Raw genomic sequence first — 20,258 nt, 5'->3', positions numbered from 1 at the left:
GTACTGACTTGAGTATAAACTTCCTTCAAGATACTGAAGGTTCCCAGTATTTATGCTAAGCAGGAACTCAGGTGGAGAGAACTAAGGTCACCCTCAGGGAATTTCTTGCTGAATTAGGTTCCACTAAGCCTTGAAATCAAAATGCTTCTGCTAGGTAAATGGGGTGCAGATGGGAAATCAAACCAGTGTGTGACTGGCATGATTTAGAGCAACTGTTATTGATGTGACAGATCCTAGCAGGCAACCTCATGAGAGCTTGCATTTTCATTGCAATGCAAACAGATAAAATGAATAATTGCAATTTTGACTTTGAATTTCCTGTACCTTGCCAGTGTTTATTTTAGCCATAATCTGGGTCGTGTATAATTCTAAGGAGGCTTTTGATTTAAGAACCTAGATTTTTTTGAGAGGCATGCAATATTCAATGTATCTCTATTCATAAGATTTTATGTAGATATTTTGATGATGCAAAATTTCTACATTATATGAAATATAAGTTTTTTTAACTTTGGCGGAATAACAATAGTTTATTTCTAACATACATTATCTTGGTCAAACATTGAAATTCTTGATTAATGTTTAACTACAAGTATACTCATTTCAAGTAAAGGATCAGTTTCAGGGTTCAGGTTGAAGTGTCTTGGTGACAAGAATTCAGGTTCCAAGGAGAAGCCCATAAGGCTAAGGGTATTGGATATAACGGAAAGTGGAAGCTATACCTGACTTCCAGAGAATGTGGACTGGATATAAGATCTTAATCTTCTCTTACCTTACTGCAGAAATCTGGATGGAGAAGCAGTATTACCTCAAAGAGAAGTGGACCTAGAAGCTTATTTCACTACGAATCACACCGTTTTGCAAGGTACTCGATTCAAAAGAGCCATTTTCCAAGGGCAATACTGTAGAAATTTTGGCTGTTGTGAAGACAGGGATGATGGCTGTGTCACTGAGTTCTATGAGGCGAATGCATTGTGCTACTGCGATAATTCTGTGACAGAGAAAATTCTGATTGCTGTCCTGACTACAAGTCCTTTTGCCATGAAGAGAAAGAATGGCCTCCTCACACACAGCCTTGGTATCCAGAAGGTAGGCTTTGGGAATGTGTTTCAACATTATCCTCGTTCATAACAACAAGATCTGACAAACTTTCTCTCTCTTTTTCCTTCTTTCAATGAAATAAAAATGATTATTGCAATTGATAAAATACATTTCTTTGGATTGTTAAAGTGCTTTGGTTTGGATGTGGGGTTCCTGTGTAATACAAGCAACTTCAGGAAAGTTCTGATCTGACAGTCCTGAGTGCTGATCGGAATCCTGACCAGTGAGTTTTGAACACTCACTCAACTTATATAAGGATTACTTAAAACTCTTCTCTCTCCTCTCCTTTGTATTTGACATCAGGTTTCTCAAGACTTTTTGTGTGTAACTTCTTAGAGAGTCTCAAGAAAGTCACAAGATTTACTATCTTGTGATAGCAAGTAGAAAGTCACAAATCTACTATCCGTAGATTTTAGTTGTTATTTCAAGGGGCTAATGGATGCATGAGCATTAGAAACTGTGGTATTAGTAATGCTATTAAAACCAGGACAAAATAAAATAAAGTCAGTCATCCGCTCTACCTAAGTCATACCAAATATATTCTTCATGTGTATTTTTGTTTTGCTTCATTTGTTTTTCCAGTCTTGGACTTTTAAAATTATTAAAAAGAAAGGAGGAATTCATATAGAGTAGTTGAAAAAGTCTAAGGTTAAATGATAAATACAACATAAGGAGGATGATGGTATTCATTATATTTATTTAATTGGAGGAGAATGACTATGAATTTTGAGCATTTGATATAATCAAGCTCTGCAACAAAAACAAAACAGAATTCTACAACTACACTTAGATGAGGCTTTATTTTTCTGTCTCTCATTGTATGAAATCTCCTCAGCAGAACTTCAGGGTTAATCAGACTTCTCCATCACACTACCGTAAATGGGTGATGGTGGCTAGAAATCCAGTTAGAAAACATTTTAGGGTAAACTAGGGGCTTGGAATCCTTATTTCAAAACCCAGATGTCATTTAAAAAGTCAGAGCAAGACTCTGTTTAAAAAAAAAAAAAAATCCAGATGCCGTAGCCTTCATTCTCAATAATGCCATCTTGCTTGTAAAATTGAGGAAATGTCTCTTTATGTGTTTACATATGTATTATTTTAAATTTTCCACTTAATTATTATTGATCCTTAGTCTTTACATTTTACCTATAAACAGCGTTCCCTTCTTCCCTCCTTCCATCCTTCTCTCCCTTTCTTTTATCCTTCCTTTTTTTCTCTTTTGTGTGTGTGTGTGAGAGAGAGAGAGAGAGAGAGAGAGAAACAGAGTCTTGCTCTGTCACCCAGACTGGAGTGCAGTGGCAGGATCATGTCCTCACTGTAGCCTCGAACTCCTGAACTCAAACAATCCTCCTCCCTCAGCCTCTTGAGTAGCTAGGACTACAGATGTGTGCCACCACACCCAGCTAATTTCTTTTATTTTTGTAAAGATGGGTTCTTGCTATGTTTCCTAGGCTCGTCTTAAAACTCCTGGCCTCAAGCTATCCTCCCACCTTGACCTCCCAAAGTGCTAGGATTACAGGAACGAACCACTGCGCCCAGACTTTCCTTCCTTTCTTCCTTCCTCTCTCAGTTCCTCCTTCCTTTCCTCTCCTCTCCTCTCCTCTCCTCTCCTCTCCTCTCCTCTCCTCTCCTCTCCTCTCCTCTCCTCTCCTCTCCTCTCCTCTCCTCTCCTCTCCTTTCTTCTTTCTTTCTTTCTTTCTTTCTTTCTTTCTTTCTTTCTTTCTTTCTTTCTTTCTTTCTTTCTTTCTTTCTTTCTTTCTTTCTTTCTTTCTTTCTCTTTCTTTCTTTCTTTCTTTCTTCTCTTCTTTCTTTCTCTCTCTCTCTCTCTTTCTTTCTTTCTTTCTTTCTTCTCTTTCTTTCTTTCTTTCTTTCTTTCTTTCTTTCTTTCTCTTTCTTTCTTTCTTTCCTTTCTATTTCTTTCTTTTTCTTTTTCTCTCTCTCTCTTCTCTTTCTTTCCTTTCTACCCTCTCCTTCTCCCTCTCCCTTTCCTTTCTTTTCCTTTCCTTTCCTTTAACTTTTATGAGCCATTCCCATCTTTCTCCAAAGGTAACCTCCTTTAAAAACAGTTTGTGTACCCTTTTACAGCAGGTAGCCTTGTTTTGTGTGCTTGAATTATTAATTTATATAGACCATATTATGCTACAGACCTCATTCTCTTTCTTGATTTTCTCAGACAGCAGCATGTTTTAAGACCCTCTCCATGTCTCCACGGACTACTGGGACTAGTCTGTGGCTTCTGACTGATGCTTAATTCTCTGTGATGTCCCTTCATCTCATCTAACTCCCTGTTCCCTCCATGGTGGGTGGACACCTAGGTTGTTGACAGCTCTTTGCTATCGTAAAGAAGTCCATGATGGACAGCCTCATGCATGCCTTTTTATCGACTTGCATGATACAACAAGACTTGAATTGCTGGGTTGCAGGTATGCAGGTAATCTGCCAGATGGCTCTCAGAAGTAGCTGCATTAGTTTATGGTCCCCTAGTACTATATGGGGACACACCTCTAACAATTAATATTATGCAGAGAAGTAACCTTTACTTATGTAATCAGTAAAACATGATTTCTCATTGTCATTTTAATTTGCATTTCTCTAATTTCTAGTAGGTTTGAGCTTCTCTTCATAGACTCATTAATGTTTGTCTTTCTTCTTTCTGTGACTTACTTTTTCCTATCCACAGCCTTGTAGTATAACTTAATATCCGGTACAGCAAGTCAGCTTATTCACCCCCCGCTTTTTTAAAAATGACTTAGGTCACATAGACATTAATCTTCCATAAACAGTTTTTGAATAAGTTTTTCTAGTTCCTCAAAAGCACTTCAGCTAGAATTTTGAATAGAATTGCATAAAATTTATAGACGTATCTGAAGATAGTTGAACTCTGTAATGTGATGACATCTCATCAAAGAGTGTAGGATATTTCTCCACTTACTCTGAGTTTTAAAAATACCCTCAAATAGATTTAAGACTTTACTCTATAGTGGCCTTATAATACTCTTTGTTTATTCCTGGATATTTTAAGATTTAGTTTGTATTGCTTTTTTTTTTTTTTTTTTTTTGACAGAGTCTTGCTCTGTCACCCAGGCTGCAGTACAGTGGTGCCATCATGGCTCAATGCAGCCTCGACCTTCCCCAGGCTCAAGTGATTCTCCTGCTTTAGACTTCCAAGTAGCTGGGACTACAAGTGCCTACCACTATGCCTGGCTATATTTTTGTTTTTTTTTTATATAGAGATGGGGTTTCTCCAGTTTCCCAGGCTGTTTCAAACTCCAGAGCTCAAACATTGTATTGCATATTTTAAAAATATATTTTATAGTTGGTTGACTGTTGTTATGAATAAATGCTATTTATTCATGAGAGCTCACATCCTATGTGGCAATTTTTCTCAATTCCGTTATTAGAAACAAAAATGTATTTCTTTATCGCAGTAAAGATGTCTACACCAAAACTCCAAGTAAATATCATACATAATAGAGAAATGTAGATATGTTCCCTTTAAGACTAGTAATAAAACATGGATTTCTACCTTTTTTGCTACATTTAACAGGGAGATATTTGTTATGCTTTAAGAGAAAAAATGAAGTAAAACAATCTGAAGAGATAAAGTAAAACTTTTATTATTTGTAGATAATGTGGTAATCTATATAGAAAAAATAAAACCAACAGAAAATAGCATTAATATGAGTTAGAAATATTTAAAAACCAGAATTTTTTATTAAAAAATCCAGATGTTTAGCTACTCTTGAAAAATTGAAAAATCTGACAATTCTGCGTCCAGGGTCTCGCACGAGGTTGTCATTGGTTAGAGAGATGAGTGGTGGATGCCACTTTTGGTAACATGTGTATTTTCCATTTCCCCACATACCTTACCCCTTGCTATTTTCTCTCTGACCCACTTCTCTCATTTCTGCCAGGGGTCAATATGTCTGTAGTTTCTGTAAGTGGAACTTACCTCAGTTTTGCTCAATATACAACTTACACAACTGTACATGGACCCTTGGGCCATTACTACTGCAGGTATTTTGGGATTGAAAGAAGGTAATTTATTTGAAAATGGAAGGTATATTTTCATTGAAAAATAGAAAATACATGTTTAAAAATAGAAAATACATGTTTAATAGAAAATACACCTTTAAAATGCTAATTTTAACTTCTCTATTTTGTCATGTTGGTATGATCCTTAAAATAATAAGTGAAGTTAATATATATTAGTAACATGATGAGAAAACATAAGGCATCATAAGGAGCCCTGTGCCCAGGATTAGTTAGGGATCGTATTCCTGTTTTTCAAATGTAGTTTCTAATAGTGACAAGATTGGGCAGTCAAGGGAAATTCACCCCTCATAGAACCTGAACACACTACATATTTAATTAACAGACCCTTCCGTAACATACCCTGAGTAGCATGTTTTTTCTTGTCTTACTGAACATACCCTTCCTCCTCCTTACACACTAAGATTTATTGAATACTTACTACGGAGCCAACAACTGTTCTAAGCACCTTTCTGGTATTAACTCATTCATCATTTAATTCTACATTGTTTAATAGAGTATTACTTTATTTTAATTGTACAGCAACTTCTTGAAAGTAAACATGGTGATTTACTTATCACATACTAATTATGGTGCCATGAAGTGGGAGGCCTAGTAAATATTGGTTGAATTTGGATTAATTGGTATTTAGAGGATTTTAATTTTATTTCAAATTTTGTATTTGTTGAATTAAATAATTTCCTCATATGATTTAAAATAAAATATTTTCATAAGTATACTTTTTCATACATAAAGTAGTTTTAAAAGATTTAGAAAGTATCAAAGTATTATTGTTTATGGTTTAAATGTGCAATTTCTATATTATTTTGGATGTTGGAATATTAACAGTAGTAATTGATAGTATTTAAAACTTTTTATATATCCAAGATTGCAGTAAGCATCGAGGGTCATAAGAAAAGAGTATTATAAAGTCCCAGGCCTTGAGAAACTTAGGATCTACATGGGTAAGGAGACTTAGGTATATGAAACAATTAGGAAGCATTGTGTGACTTGTATGCCACATGTAGACAAGAATATCACCCAGGAAAGTTGAATATATTAAAATGGTTAACGTTTATTTGATAAAAACTGTGTACCATATAAGAATATGTCAGATTGGTGGCAACCCTAACTAAAGTACATATTTTTAATGCATAAGATATTTTGCCTGGATTCACTTTGTCGTTAGTGACGAGGCTGCATGCAGCCTTCTGCTTCATCATTGCTGGAAAATGGCCCTTGTAGTCACGAGCTAGTTTGGCTCTTCATGCTCCAAAAGTAATATTTGAGTACCAATAAAAAATTGGAAAATAGAGTTATAGTTTCCACATTTTGAGAAGACATTCTAAAGCATAGACGAGCACCTCTGTTTTATCTCTTTGGCCAGAATATAGTCACATGCCATGCCAACCATCAAAGAGAGGTTTTGCTTAGCTGTGTGGTAATGTGTCTAACTATGAATGGGGTTCTGTTACAAAAAAAAAAAAAGGAGAGAATGATATTGGGATTAACCAACAATCTCCGACAAAAATTAAGAATGCAGAATCACCTAAAAACACAGCGACTATTTGGATGTCTGCCTTTCGATTGGTTATTATATCAATTTAAATTTTTTCAAGTCTCAGTTTAAAAGTATGAGTTGTAATGCTTTTAATGTGCTGAAATGTACTTGAGCTTTTCTTATTTGAGACACACAGCTCATGCAAAAAGTAGTTGCTACTTCTTCAATATCCATTTTTGCTTGAGAGGTAGAATTTTGCTAAGATTTTAATTTAGGGTCATAGTTAATGTAGAACTTATGTTCTGGGTATAGTTTTTACTCTATTCACTATGAAAGGAAGTAATTAATCATTTTATTTTGTAGCAAAAAGTTCATATTAGACTATAAGTGTTCCAATACAGATAATTTTTTTCTTTTATCTTGCTTTTGAAAGTAGCTACTTGAAAAGAAAATAGTACTACACAATATTGAAAAAATGTGCAAAATTAGTTAAGATAAAAATACAATGTATATTATTTATACTATTGTTTGCATGTATAAAACAACTTTCCTCTGAGATTCTATGATCACTCACTGACCTATTAGATATTATTTTTCAGAGATTTAGTTACATGGGTATTGTTCAGTTCTTCTTATTGTGCCTGTTCTAAGAGCTCTTTAAATCAAGGATTTAAAACTATGTACCTTATCTTCAGGATTAAAAACATAAATATATCCATTTTGTACAAATTGGAAGTAAAACATACCGGTAAATATCTTCTTCCTGTGTTTTCTTTGCCATACCTGATGGTAACTTCCAGTAAATGATTTCAAATGTCAGGCTGGGTGTGGCGGCTCACACCTGTAATCCCAGCACTTTGGAGGTCAAGGTGGGAGGATCTCTTGAGGTCAAGAGTTTAAGATCAGCCTAGCAGTACAATAAGACCTCATCTCTACCAACAAAAGAAAAAAAAAATTAGCCAGTCATGGTGGCATGCACTGTAGTCCCAGGTACATGGGAGGCTGAGGCGGGAGGATCCCTTAAGCCCAGGAGTTTGAGGCTGCTGTGAGCTATCATCCCACCAATGCACTTTAGCCTGGATGACAGAATAAGACCCTGTCAAAGTAAAAAAAAAAAAAAAAAAAGTAAAAAAATTCAAATGTCAGATGTGGAGAACCAATGAGAGAGTTGAAAACAGAGCTCGAGTGGATTTTCCAGACATAACCTTTTGGTGTAGCGGATTTTAAGGAGAAAGTCTAGTAGACCATCTGTTGTGAACAGACCTAAGCTAATTTGATTATGCACAATATGTTCACATTGGTAAAAAAATGTATGTGAGTCACTGACGTGTTTGAATTTGGTGAAGTTTATTTACTTCTTCACAACCTCCTTAACTATATTACAATGAAGATAAATCACAGTCCGTACTTTGCCGCGTATACTGACAGTTACAAAAATACGACACAGACCAATTCATACAACCTCTATAAGCTTCAGGAAGTCTTCAGTTCCGGTCCTTTTAGGTGTTCCCACATCTACGCTGCATGAAAAATTTATTAGAGGCACATGTGATAACATTACAGAGGTAGGATTCTGTTACCTGTACAGTGGCTATCAGAGAATGACAATTCTTCCTTTCTACTTGGCTGGACACAGTACACAGGACAAATATCAGTCTTAGAGTACCAAGTCTAAGAGTACAGGTGCTTTTGAGTTTAAGAGATACATATAAACTATGGGATACAAGGGTGGGATGTGACTTTGAAATATTTTAGGTTAGCCTCATAAGTTAAAAAAAAAAATAGAATTTAACCAATGGGAATTAATTATTTATCACAATTATGCTGATTAACAAGTCATGAATTTTAATAATAAAACCCATTTCTGACATTTATTATACTAATACTCTAGGGTTGATCAAAATATGGGCAATGGAAGAACTTGTAGCAGTTGCTCCAAAGTCTGGTCTTTCAGAATGAAAGCCACTGAAGGGGGATGGATTCCTGATTAGAGCAAGCAACTGCCTTTCCGACAGTTTAGACCAGCACAGATATTTATAATACACTGTGGTGAACTATTTTAAAATAAATTATAGACAACTTATCATTATCTTTTCACAATTCAAGAAGTGAAGTTTAGACCGGCACAGATACTTATAATACACTATGATGAACTATTTTAAAATAAATTATAGACAACATATTATTATCTTTTTGCAGTTCAAGAAGTGAAGTTGGCCAGGTGCGGTGGCTCACGCCTGTAATCCCAGCACTTTGGGAGGCTGAGGCAGGTGGATCACAAGGTCAGGAGATTGAGACCACGGTGAAACCCCGTCTCTACTAAAAATACAAAAAAATTAGCCAGGCGCAGTGGTGGGTGCCTGTAGTCCCAGCTACTCAGGAGGCTGAGGCAGAAGAATGGCGTGAACCCGGGAGGTGGAGCTTGCAGTGAACAGAGATTGCGCCACTGCACTCCAGCCTGGGCGACAGAGCAAGACTCTGTCTCAAAAGAAAAAAAAAAAAAGAAGAAGTGAAGTTTAGACCAGCACAGATACTTATAATACACTATGATGAACTATTTTAAAATAAATTATAGACAATGTATTATCATCTTTTCTTAATTCAAGAAGATAAACTATTTCATTCTCCAAATATATGATTTGACTAATATTGCTTTAAATGCTGTTAAAGTTGCAAAAACTGCCTTAATTTCAACAGTCATTAGTTTTGGCTTTGTTTTACTTTGTTCTGTTGGTCAAGATGCTATGTGTGTAACCAATTAATTAACTCACTCTGAGGAGCTCTAGACATATTTTACTGATAAAGTATAGCTACCAGACAGGAATTCTTTCATATCACCACAATCATAGTTTTCAACCTACAGTAATCTGGGTTACTGCTTACCTTGAATTGATTCTCCCTTTTGAGTTCTGAATCCCATCTTTTGTCTTTTCAGTACCTCCATCTCTACCATTCTCTCTCGCTTTCTTGCTCTCTCTTTCTCCTCAAGCATCATTTTTTTTTTGTTTTCTTTTCTCCTGGTGATATGGTTTGGCTGTGTCACCACCCAAATCTCATCTTGGATTGTAGCTCCCATAATTCTCACCTGCCTTGGGAGGGACCCAGTGAGAGGTAATTGAATAATGGGGGCAGATTTTTCACATGCTGTTCTCATGGTAGTGAATAAGTCTCATGAGATCTTATGGTTTTATAAATAGGAGTTGCCCTGTACAAGCTTTCTCTTGCCTGCCACTGTATAAAATGTCCCTTTGCTTTTCCTTCGTCTGTTGCAATGATTGTGAGGCCTCCCCAGCCACGTGGAACCATGAGTCCATTAAACCTCTTTGCTTTACAAATTACTCAGTCTCAGGTATGTCTTTATTAGCAGTGTGAGAACAGGCTAATACATGTGGATTAACCATTAATTTCCAAAATGTGGTTTTGCCTTTCCCAACTTTAAAAAAGCTCTCCCTTAATTTCATGTCTTTAACCAGCTACCATCTCATTCCCTTCTTTCCTTTTATGACAAAATATCTGAAAGAAAAATTTACTTTCTTATTCCAAGTCTCTCATCAACCCATTCCTACAGGATGTCAACTCACTGCTACTTCACTGAAATTTCTCTTGGCAGGGTTATTGGCAGTTCCTACATTACTAAATGCAATATTCAGATGTCTGTTTTCTTGTTCTTGGCCTCTCAATAGTACTGTATGCAGCTGACCACCTAGAGCGTACGAAACACTTTCTTAACCCTGTTTTTCATGACACCACCCTCTCCTCAATTCTATTCTCCCTCACAGGTCACTCCTTCCCAGTTTCCTTTTCTGAATGTCTATCAGATGCAGTGTTTTGAGCTCAGTCCTGGACCACCTTTTCTTCCCTACATACACTCTCTCCAAAAGACCCTTATGTAGTCTTGGGTTTGAAAAAGTAGATATGGATGTTTGTGTCTCCCAAATTCATACTCCAGCCTTGGCTTAACTCTGGTCTTTTATAAACTGCTGTCTACTTGATATCTCTGTTAGGATGTCTAGCCTAGGTGTTATCTAAATCTAAAGTATATACAGTAGCAGTCTTGATTTCTTGACACAAGCCTGTTTCTTATTTTAGTGGTAGCTGTACCATTTCTTTGTTACTCAAGCCAAAGTCCTCATGAGATATCTTTGATTCCTCTTTTCCCTCATTCACCAAACTCAATCCATGAGTGATTCCCTTTGAGTTACCTCCAAATTATATCCACCTACTTCTCGCTATCCTCACTACACTTATGCTAATCCTTCATCCCTCCGGGAACCTCCACCCCAGTCAGCTCGACAGGAGTGATAAGTGCAGAGATTAGGGTGGAAACATTTTGGATAAGGCCTTACAGGTTATAGTAAGAAGTTTGGTCTTATTCTCAATTTGATGGGAAATGAAGATTTTAAGTAGGAAATGACATGATGTATATTTTTTGAAGATCTCTGTAAATGCTGTGTGGGAAATGAGGGATCCGTTGGAGTTGGGAAGGATTGTAGCAAAGGAGTGAGTGGACTGCTTCTGGGTATTGTATATAGGCTCATGCTTTACTGCGTCAGCACCTTGACCGGGGTCTGAAGTAACCGATTATGCCTTTTGTTAAAGAGAATAATTCTCATGCAAGATTAAAGTGAATACAGTGTCTCATAGTTATCTCTTACATGACATTAAGGAAAGATGACCAAGAAATGGAGTTTTTGTTAACATTAAATTTAGTGTTGAATTTTGTTAACATTAAATTTAGTGATTTGGGGTGGCTTGGTGATGGCGTTCTCCTGACTTCAAAATTATTAGCTGAGTATAAGTCAGAGAAGGGACAGTCTTTTTTCCTTAAGGATGCTTGAGACCTCTGTTCCATTTATCCATGGAATTCATATGTTGAACACTCAAGATTCACGAGGTATGATTATAAATCAGCTTTGTTTTTATTCCACATGCTCAGTTTTTAAGAATGGTCAGGGAAGTACTTCTCTTGGCTTTGAATGAAAACTTTGATTGTTGCATGGATTTGCTGTTGTTTCTGGGTGGTAAACAATTTTAGGATTTCTTTAAATTAGAAACAGACTGTGGATTCAGTTATGAAAGGAGTCTAATCTTATGTAGCAATTAAAACCATGTATTTGATGTAAAGTTCAATCTTCCCACATCTCACGTTTGCTGTATTAGGAAAACTGTGGTCAGGAGACAGGTGGTTTCCTTTTCTTACCCCCATGATTGTGAAGTATCAAAATTCCACGTGAAAGGGATGCATAGATGCAAATACATAAATAATTAGATTCATTAAGTAGAACATTGGACTGCAAAATATCCAGGGGAGGGGCAGTTGTGAAATATTTTCTATTAAAATATTAGCTTTGTAACATTGTGGCTAGAAGTTAACAAGGTCCCTTGGAAAGCTTTCTAAACCTATAGTTTGCCCTATGCTTTTATGAATAAAAGGTTAAAATTCGTTTTGTTTAACTAGAGGCCATTGGCATAAAATATCAATTACATGTTTCTATCAAAAACAATTTCAATAAACAATGTTGAGTCACTTTTGCAAATTTAGTGTTAATTTTGAATTTAAGCAGATTATATTTTCAAAAGGAATTTAAATTTTTAAGCAGAGCACTATTTTTACAATATGTTACTAATGGTTTTTATATGATAATGATTCACCAGTCATCTCTTTTGAGTAGTTCATATAATCTCATAAAGCAGTTAATAACCAGTTTCAGTTAATAGTTAAGAAACATTTGGATTTGGAAGGCAAATGGCTATGATTTCATGAATTTTTTCTCTTATTCGGATCCTAAAGAAAAAAAATAGAATTTGTCTTTGTAAGGTAAATTCAATGAAGTGACCTGGTATTTTGAGTCCAAAGCTATAGGCTACTTGCTCCAGTCATATCCAATTAATTATAAGCACTTATGAGACTTAATTAGTTGTTTTTTTAATGAGAAATGCCATAAATCAATTCAAATACTATTATATTGCTTACTTACTTAAAAGCATTAATTATTTTTTAAGCATAGTGATTAATCCCTTGGTAATCTTGTTTTCATGCTTTGCAAATCCTCCCTGTTGGAACATAATATGCAGTTTAAAGATAAAAGCGTTGAAACAAGCCCAGAAGATTTCGATATGCAAACCTTAACACAAACCAGACATGGATTTCTATCAGCTTTTTTGGCACCAAACATGTCTGCATATTTGAAAAACTAACTACGATTTTTGGTTACATTTTATGTTAATGCGCTTTATTACTTAGTTTAGGATTTTCATTTCTTTACATGTTACTTTGACAGGTTGCTTCAAAGAAGGTCAACATTATGAAGAGGGATCAGTAATTAAAGAAAACTGCAACTCCTGGTAATAAATTTAAGTGGTACAGAACTGAGTTCTACTGTGTGTGTATGTTTTCTTCAAATAAAAGAAATATTTGTGAAACAAAGCATATATTTATGTATGTATAGACAGAATCATATGTCATAAGACATCATATGCTTGTAACTTTGTATAAGCATATTTAATTTTAAGGGATTTTGAAAATTTGATCATGAATATCTTTTAATGTTTGAGGTTGATGTTCCTGACAATGGGTCTCCATCATACAACAGGTCTGCATTAAATGTACCTCTTAATTATAATATTCTGATACCCTACAGACAAGTTGTGTTTTTTGAGCACAATAACTATATAAAAACAGGCTGCTTTAAAAGGACTAGCCTGCAGAAAGTTTCCAAATACAAGTACATGGAATCTACTGTCCAATTTGGCTTATGTTTTCAAACTTCAATGGATGTGTGATCATATCATTTGTTAATTGCCTGGAGTAGAGGATTACAGCATATTGAATGGTAGCTAACGTATGTTTTACAATTTATTTTTGCCAAGAATCAAATAACCATATGGCTAACATTAATCAAGACATTATGTTTTATGCCTTAACAATGTATAACTCTTTTTACTAATTGAAATATACTTCATAAAGACCAAGCCACTTTTGTAATCATCTTATCTTTACAGCACATGCTCAGGACAGCAATGGAAATGTTCCCAGCATGTATGCCTTGTTCGTCCAGAATTAATTGAACAGGTCAATAAAGGAGACTATGGGTGAGAGAAATCTTGCTTTATATGCTTCTTGACACTGCCATTTACTATGCAGGTTTCAATGTATTGCTTGGTTTCTATAAATGATCATTCATTATTTAAAAAGAAAGAGTGGGAGAGAAATAGAAAGGGAGATAGAAAGCATGTAAAACTGGAATGCAAAGGTAAACATTAAGTAATTAAAATGATCAAATAAGAAATCTAGAGCATAGTTAGGAAAGAGCAGTGTCATGGTGTAGGTAAGGGAAGTGGAGTAAAGCTACTTTGGATAAGTATTTAGGCAAAATCAGAAGTCATCAAAATTCATTTATTCATACTAACCATCTCTTTCTCTGCTACTGCCCTCACCAAGTCAATCACATGCTTAGCTATCATGGGTAGAATCTGACCTTACAAGGATGATATTCAAATAACAAGCCAATCTAAATAATTTCACTGAAATGATGGGTATCTAGCCAATGTCACTTACAGTTGAATCAAAAGACAGATTGAGCTACTTTACTTTAATAGTACACTAAAGATAGGGATGATTGACACTGAAACATTGGAAATAACTGATGCTCTCGTATAGATTGAAAAATTAGATGGCTTCTCCATCTACACAGAGGAAATTAAGATGTAGGCACTGGCCTGGCAAGGTGGCTTATGCCTGTAATCCCAGCACTTTGGGAGGCCGAGGCGGGTGGGTAGATCACTTGAGGCCAGGAGTTCAAGACCAGCCTGGACAACATAGTGAAACCCCATTTCTACTGAAAACACAGAAAAAATTAGCTGGGCATGGTAATGCATGCCAGTAATCCCATTACTCAGGAGGCTGAAGCATGAGAATCACTGAAGCCTGGGAGGCGGAGATTGCGGCGGAGATTGCAGTGAGCCGAGATTGCGCCACTGCGCTCCAGCATGGGCATTGGGGGTGAAACCCTGTCAAAAAAAAGAAAAAGAAAAAGAAAAAGAAAAAGATACAGGCACCAACACTGACTTTTATCATAGAATTAAAAGGAAGAGGAACAGGCCAGCTGGTATCTGCTTCAGGATTTCTCCACTGCCATTGATCAAATCTCGATATATCCTTGATAACATCTTCCACATTTCTGGAAAAGACTTCACATAAAAAGATCTATTATTGAGCAATTAGAAAAGTGAAATAATCTGGAGATGTATTTTTATAAAATGGAAGTATAATCTCCTTCCACATATAACATGTTGTTTCCCAGCATAATGGGGATACTAAATTTCAATGTATTCAAAGTTTTTTCTTGGAAGATACAAAACATATAGAAAGTCACATTTGTTGATATTAATATCCTTAAACCATTCTCAGTTCCTCTGTGTGTGTGTGAGTGTGTGTGTTTGTGTTAAATCAATATTTTAGAAGATAACTTGATGACATTTTAAGCATTTCTAGGGAAAACCAATTATAATTTTCTGTGGCAAATCATATTTAAATTATTCAAAGAACATGAGAGTATGTGCCATCTTGGAAAATTGAATCAGATTCCTAAAAGTGTTCAAATGCTAGATCTAATTAACATACACTTCCAAGAAACCAAAATAGAGGAGCCTAGCTTTCCACTATTAAAAGTACATGAGAAACCACAGTCTAAACCAATGTGGTACACTTAATAAAACACACTTAGGAGTACAGAGGTTGTTGGGAATGCTATTAGGTTGGTGCAAAAGTGTATGGTGGTTTTGGCCAAAACTACCGTTACTTTTGCACCAACCTAATATCTTCCTTGGAAGGAAGAACGTTCTTTCCATGATTTATTTATTTTGAGCATGCCCTAGGGCTACTTAAGAGGCATGGGCTTTGCATTTTAGTAGCAAATATTAGACATCACATAACTTTCAAAGAGTAGAAAATGAAGTATAATTGGAGCAAAAGGAAACATACAAAAACCAAAGGAAAAAAAGTTAAGTAAAAGGAACAAGCTATAAAGACAAGAAATAAAACTAAAATTATTTACCAGGGCAAAAAAGGGGAGAAGTCTTTAAATTTAAAAGAAAGTTCTAATTCTCAGCTATTCTTTTTTCATGATGCTCAAATTGTTTTTACGTGTAAAAATATAATCATATTATATCATTCAGTATTTATTAAGTGCTTTTAAAAATAGCCTACACCAAATATGCAATCTTGGCTTTAAAATATTTCTTTCCCACATCTTGACAGTATTTTAGATCCAAGTCTTTATTCTATGTAATGTACTTCAGTGCTTATTTATTCTCTGTATTATTTTTTAATGTAATCAGTTGACATTAATAAAACATATGTTCTACTGGTGGCATGGCTGAGGATACACATAAATAATTTCGGCCTGGCGAAGTGGCTTATGCCTGTAATCCCAGCACTTTGGGAGGCCGAGGTGAGCAGATCACTTGATGTCAGGAGTTTGAGATCAGCCTGGCCAACATGGTGAAACCCCATCTCTACCATAAATACAAAAATTAGCCGGGTGTGATGGCATGGGCCTGTAGTCCCAGCTACTCATTAGGTGGAGGCACTAGAATTGCTTGAACCCAGGAGGTGAAGGTTGCAGTGAGCTGAGACCATGCCATTGCACTCCAGCCTGGGAAACAGAGTGAGATTCTGTCTCAAACAAAACAAAACAAAAAAACAAATAATTTCTATGTTAAGGGAATTTACCATCTAGTTGAGGAGCCAACACTGCCATACCTTTATAAAAGGATTTCTAATAATAGGGGAGAATATAAGTGCTACATTAGTGGCACAAGTAATAATCAGCAAGTTAGTGGAATAAAGGGAGATATATAAGTGTTTCAATTACCTGCTGCTGTGTAACAAACCATTCCAAGATTCAACATTTTAAAACCATAAACTTTTCATCTTTTCACATCAGCAATTTGGAATAGGTTCAACTGAGGCTGTTTTGCTGCTCTCTTCTGGAATTACTCCTGTGTCAATAGAGCCTCAACTGAGGTTGAATTGTCTGTGATGGCCTTACACTATATCTTGTGGTTGGTGCTGGTTGTTGATTGGGCCACGTTTCTCCAGCAGGCTAGCTTTGGCTTCTTCTCATAATTACTATTCTGATGGGGCATATGTGGAAGCTGCCCCAGTCCTCCCTTGAAGCTTATGCTTGAAAGTTTCACGATCTCAATTCTACTGCTTTCTATTGGGTAAGGCAAGTTACTAGGCCAGCCTACGTTCAAAGGCTAGACAAATAGATTCTTTCTTATGAACTCAAAATTTGATTTAGTGGATAAGTTGGCTTTCATTTTTCACTGTTTTCTCAAAACCCGCTCACCCCAAACTGCAGTGATTAACTTCTACCTATTCTTAATTACTGGCATCTTGCTCTATCTGGTCAACTTGAAAATTTGAAGTTAGTTTGATTTTTCCTTCCTTTTATTCTCAGTCAGTAGGTATTGCTAACTCCCGCACTAAAAGTTTCTCTTAGATATTTACTTCTTCCATTCTAGACTATATTCTAATGCATTTCTTTATCAAGCCTAGTTTGAAATTATCTGACTTGTCTCTGTTTCCAGAAATTCTCAATGGAACCCCATTGCTTGTGAAACATGTATTGCCCTTAGCAAAAATAATATGTTGGCCCAAAAGCTTTTTACTACGTTATCTTTTGTACCATTTTCAGCCCCTGTGTCCCTATCCTCTCTCCTAGTTTAAGCATTTAACTTATCTGTCATTCCCTACACATGCCACCCAACTTCAAACTTGCATGCTTTGCTCAAGAGTTACCTTTACTTTAAACAAATGCTCTCTTCTTTCATATGTGGTCACCAAACTCATTCTTATCCTTCCAGATAGAGAACTAAATTTGCTTTATGTAAAAAATTTGCCAACTCTTTCAGTTATGTTTGAATCTTTTGATCATCTTTTGATCTACTGCTGATAGATGACACACGCCGAAGTCATTTCTATCTTTGTGTTTTTTCTTAAGGTATGAGCTTCTTAAATGTAGAAAAGTTTATTCATATCTATGTTCTCAGTGTTTATTAGAGAATATGACAGATCAATTAAGAAAGTTCAATAAATGCTAAATTGGATTAAAATGAAAATTATAAGTCTAAGTCAAGAAGGATGTTATAGATTAGTCATACCTTTCACACTTTTGAGCATATCTCACAGCACATACATCTTACTTTCTGATCTAGTACACACACCCATGCACAAGCATCAACACACACACACACACACAGACACACACACAGAGTTTATTACCCTTAGTATTTGTAATAAACCCTATTTCCTATTATTTCTCCTATCTTTTATTTTATTTTCTTAAACTATCACTCTACTAACCAAATTGAGTGCTCAATTAAATAACCTATGAACATCTCTGACATGATGTTGGAAAACTACTAACATACGGCAACAAAAACACTTTACTGATGTCACAATTTTGCCAAATTTTGCCCAATTTTGCCCTGTTAGCCTTTTGAATTATACTACAACATCTCTTATATTCAGAGGTTCTCTTATTGAGATTCCTTGGGTAATGGAGATTGCACTTTAAATTGTAGCTAAGTTTCTAAGGATTTTATGAACTAACAGATCTTATACGAAGAAAAACATTAACTTGTGAGGTATATTATTAAAAATTAAATTGTGTTTTCAATGATTCATAGGAGCCTATCACATTATAAATGATTTTGGTGATAAACATAGCAGGACAGGGTTTAAATTTGACATAAGTACAGAAAATATATTGACCTCAAGTGGTAGATAATTCAGAATAGGCAATGATTAAATTACTTGCATCTTTCTAATTTTTTATCTACTATCATCTAGTAAAAAAATTTTGTTTGTCTTCAAATTTCAATATTGAATTTTGAAGAGAAATTTTTTTTTCTAATTAAGAGCACAAAATATGTCTCTATGAAAATATGCACTTTTGTTACCTAATTTCACATCAACTGATTTTTTATTATTATTAATAACTAAGATGATTGAGCACTTAACACAAATGAACTCATTTAATACATAATAGAATATTTCAATATCTAAAAATTAGCACTGATGTCATTTTTAAAAATTATAACTATTTTGTCCTTCAGTATTCATGCATACATTTTTACTTTGTTCATTTCTTTTCAAATATAAATTTTAAAGAAAATGTATTAACCTATTTAACGTATCAGTACATTTCTGTATATTTAAGCTTCTTTCTAAGATGTATTTAATGGCATTTAAAGGAAACTACATATATTGGCCTCATTAACACTTAATCTCTTTGTGGTATGTAAACATTTCATATTCTTAGCATTAACCTACATTAATATGGTCTTATGTTCCTCATATGAATCATTAAAATACTTGAAATGTACCTTATTTAGGAAGAGTATCTCATACCCTTGATTATTAAAATAATCAATAATGTATCATTTATATAAACAATAGCCTGTGATAATTCTCATATTGTGAGATTTGTTGCTGTTGAATTTTGGAAATATAAAGGAACATGTATTTGTAAAAATGATGTCACATAACCTGTGTATATTTTTCTTCTTCATTTGTAAGGCAGATGGACAGCACAGAACTACAGCCAATTTTGGGGAATGACTTTAGAAGATGGTTTCAAATTTCGCCTTGGCACTTTGCCACCTAGTCCCATGCTCCTGAGCATGAATGAAATGACAGTAAGTGTTCCTTCTGATTCATGTATGTGCACGTATTTGTAAAAGTGTATTCATGTGTGCATTAAAAGCAATTATAAATCACTAAAATAATGAGTTTTGAGCTTTCAGAGTCATAATTTTGTCACAAAAATAAAAAATCCTTTCCCCAAATGGTTGTTAAACCCCTCAAAAGTTTCATGTGGGCTTTGCAAGTTTACTGTTACCAATTAGACATAGTCTCCTTTAGGAATGATTGAATGGCCTGGCAAGATGGCGGAATAAGAACAGCTGGTTGGCAGCTCCCAGCGAGACCAACGCAGAAGGTGGGTGATTTCTGCATTACCAACTGAGGTATCTGGTTCATCTCACTGGGATTGGTTAGACAGTGGGTGCAGCCCATGGAGGGCGAGCAGAAGCAGGATAGGGTGTTACCTCACCCAGGAAGAGCAAGGAGTCTGGGAACTCCCTCCCCCAGTTAAGGGAAGCCATGATGGACTGTGCTGTGAGGGATGGTGCATTCTGGCCCAGATACTATGCTTTTCCCATAGTCTTCGCAGTCCACAGACCAGGAGATTCCCTCAGGTGCCTACACTACCAGGACCCTGGGTTTCAAGCACAAAACTGGGTGGCCATTTGGGCAGACACTGAGCTAGCTGCAGGAGGTTTTTTTTGTTTGTTTGTTTTGTTTTTTTACCCCAGTAGAGCCTGGAATGCCAGCGAGACAGAACCATTCACTGTCCTGGAAAGGGGGCTGATGCCAGGGAACTGAGTGGTCTTGCTCAGCATATCCCACCCCCATAGAGCCTAGTAAGCTAAGATTCACCAGCTTGAAATTCTCACTGCCAGCACAGCAGTTTGAAGTTGACCTGGGACACTGGAGCTTGGTGGGGTAAGGGGTGTCGGCCATTACTGAGGCTTGAGTACGCGGTTTTCCCCTTAC

At 35.7% G+C, this 20,258-nt stretch overlaps 1 protein-coding gene across 1 annotated transcript in view; it reads left to right on the top strand.

Annotated features, from left to right (window-relative positions):
* Positions 1-560: 560 nt before the first annotated feature.
* Positions 561-20,258, top strand: part of LOC105490829 (tubulointerstitial nephritis antigen) — a 90,515-nt gene continuing 70,817 nt past the window's right edge. Inside the window, 6 exon segments of the mRNA XM_011756769.3 lie at positions 561-800; positions 803-982; positions 985-1,086; positions 12,913-12,976; positions 13,634-13,723; positions 19,225-19,339. Coding sequence (XP_011755071.2) covers positions 734-800; positions 803-982; positions 985-1,086; positions 12,913-12,976; positions 13,634-13,723; positions 19,225-19,339 — 618 coding nt within the window. The 5' untranslated portion in view covers positions 561-733.

This window comes from Macaca nemestrina, chromosome 5 (genome assembly GCF_043159975.1).
Source record: "Macaca nemestrina isolate mMacNem1 chromosome 5, mMacNem.hap1, whole genome shotgun sequence".
NCBI lineage: Eukaryota > Metazoa > Chordata > Mammalia > Primates > Cercopithecidae > Macaca > Macaca nemestrina.
The sequence above is the reverse complement of the archived record's forward strand: the minus strand, read 5'-3'. Positions and strand labels throughout refer to the sequence as shown.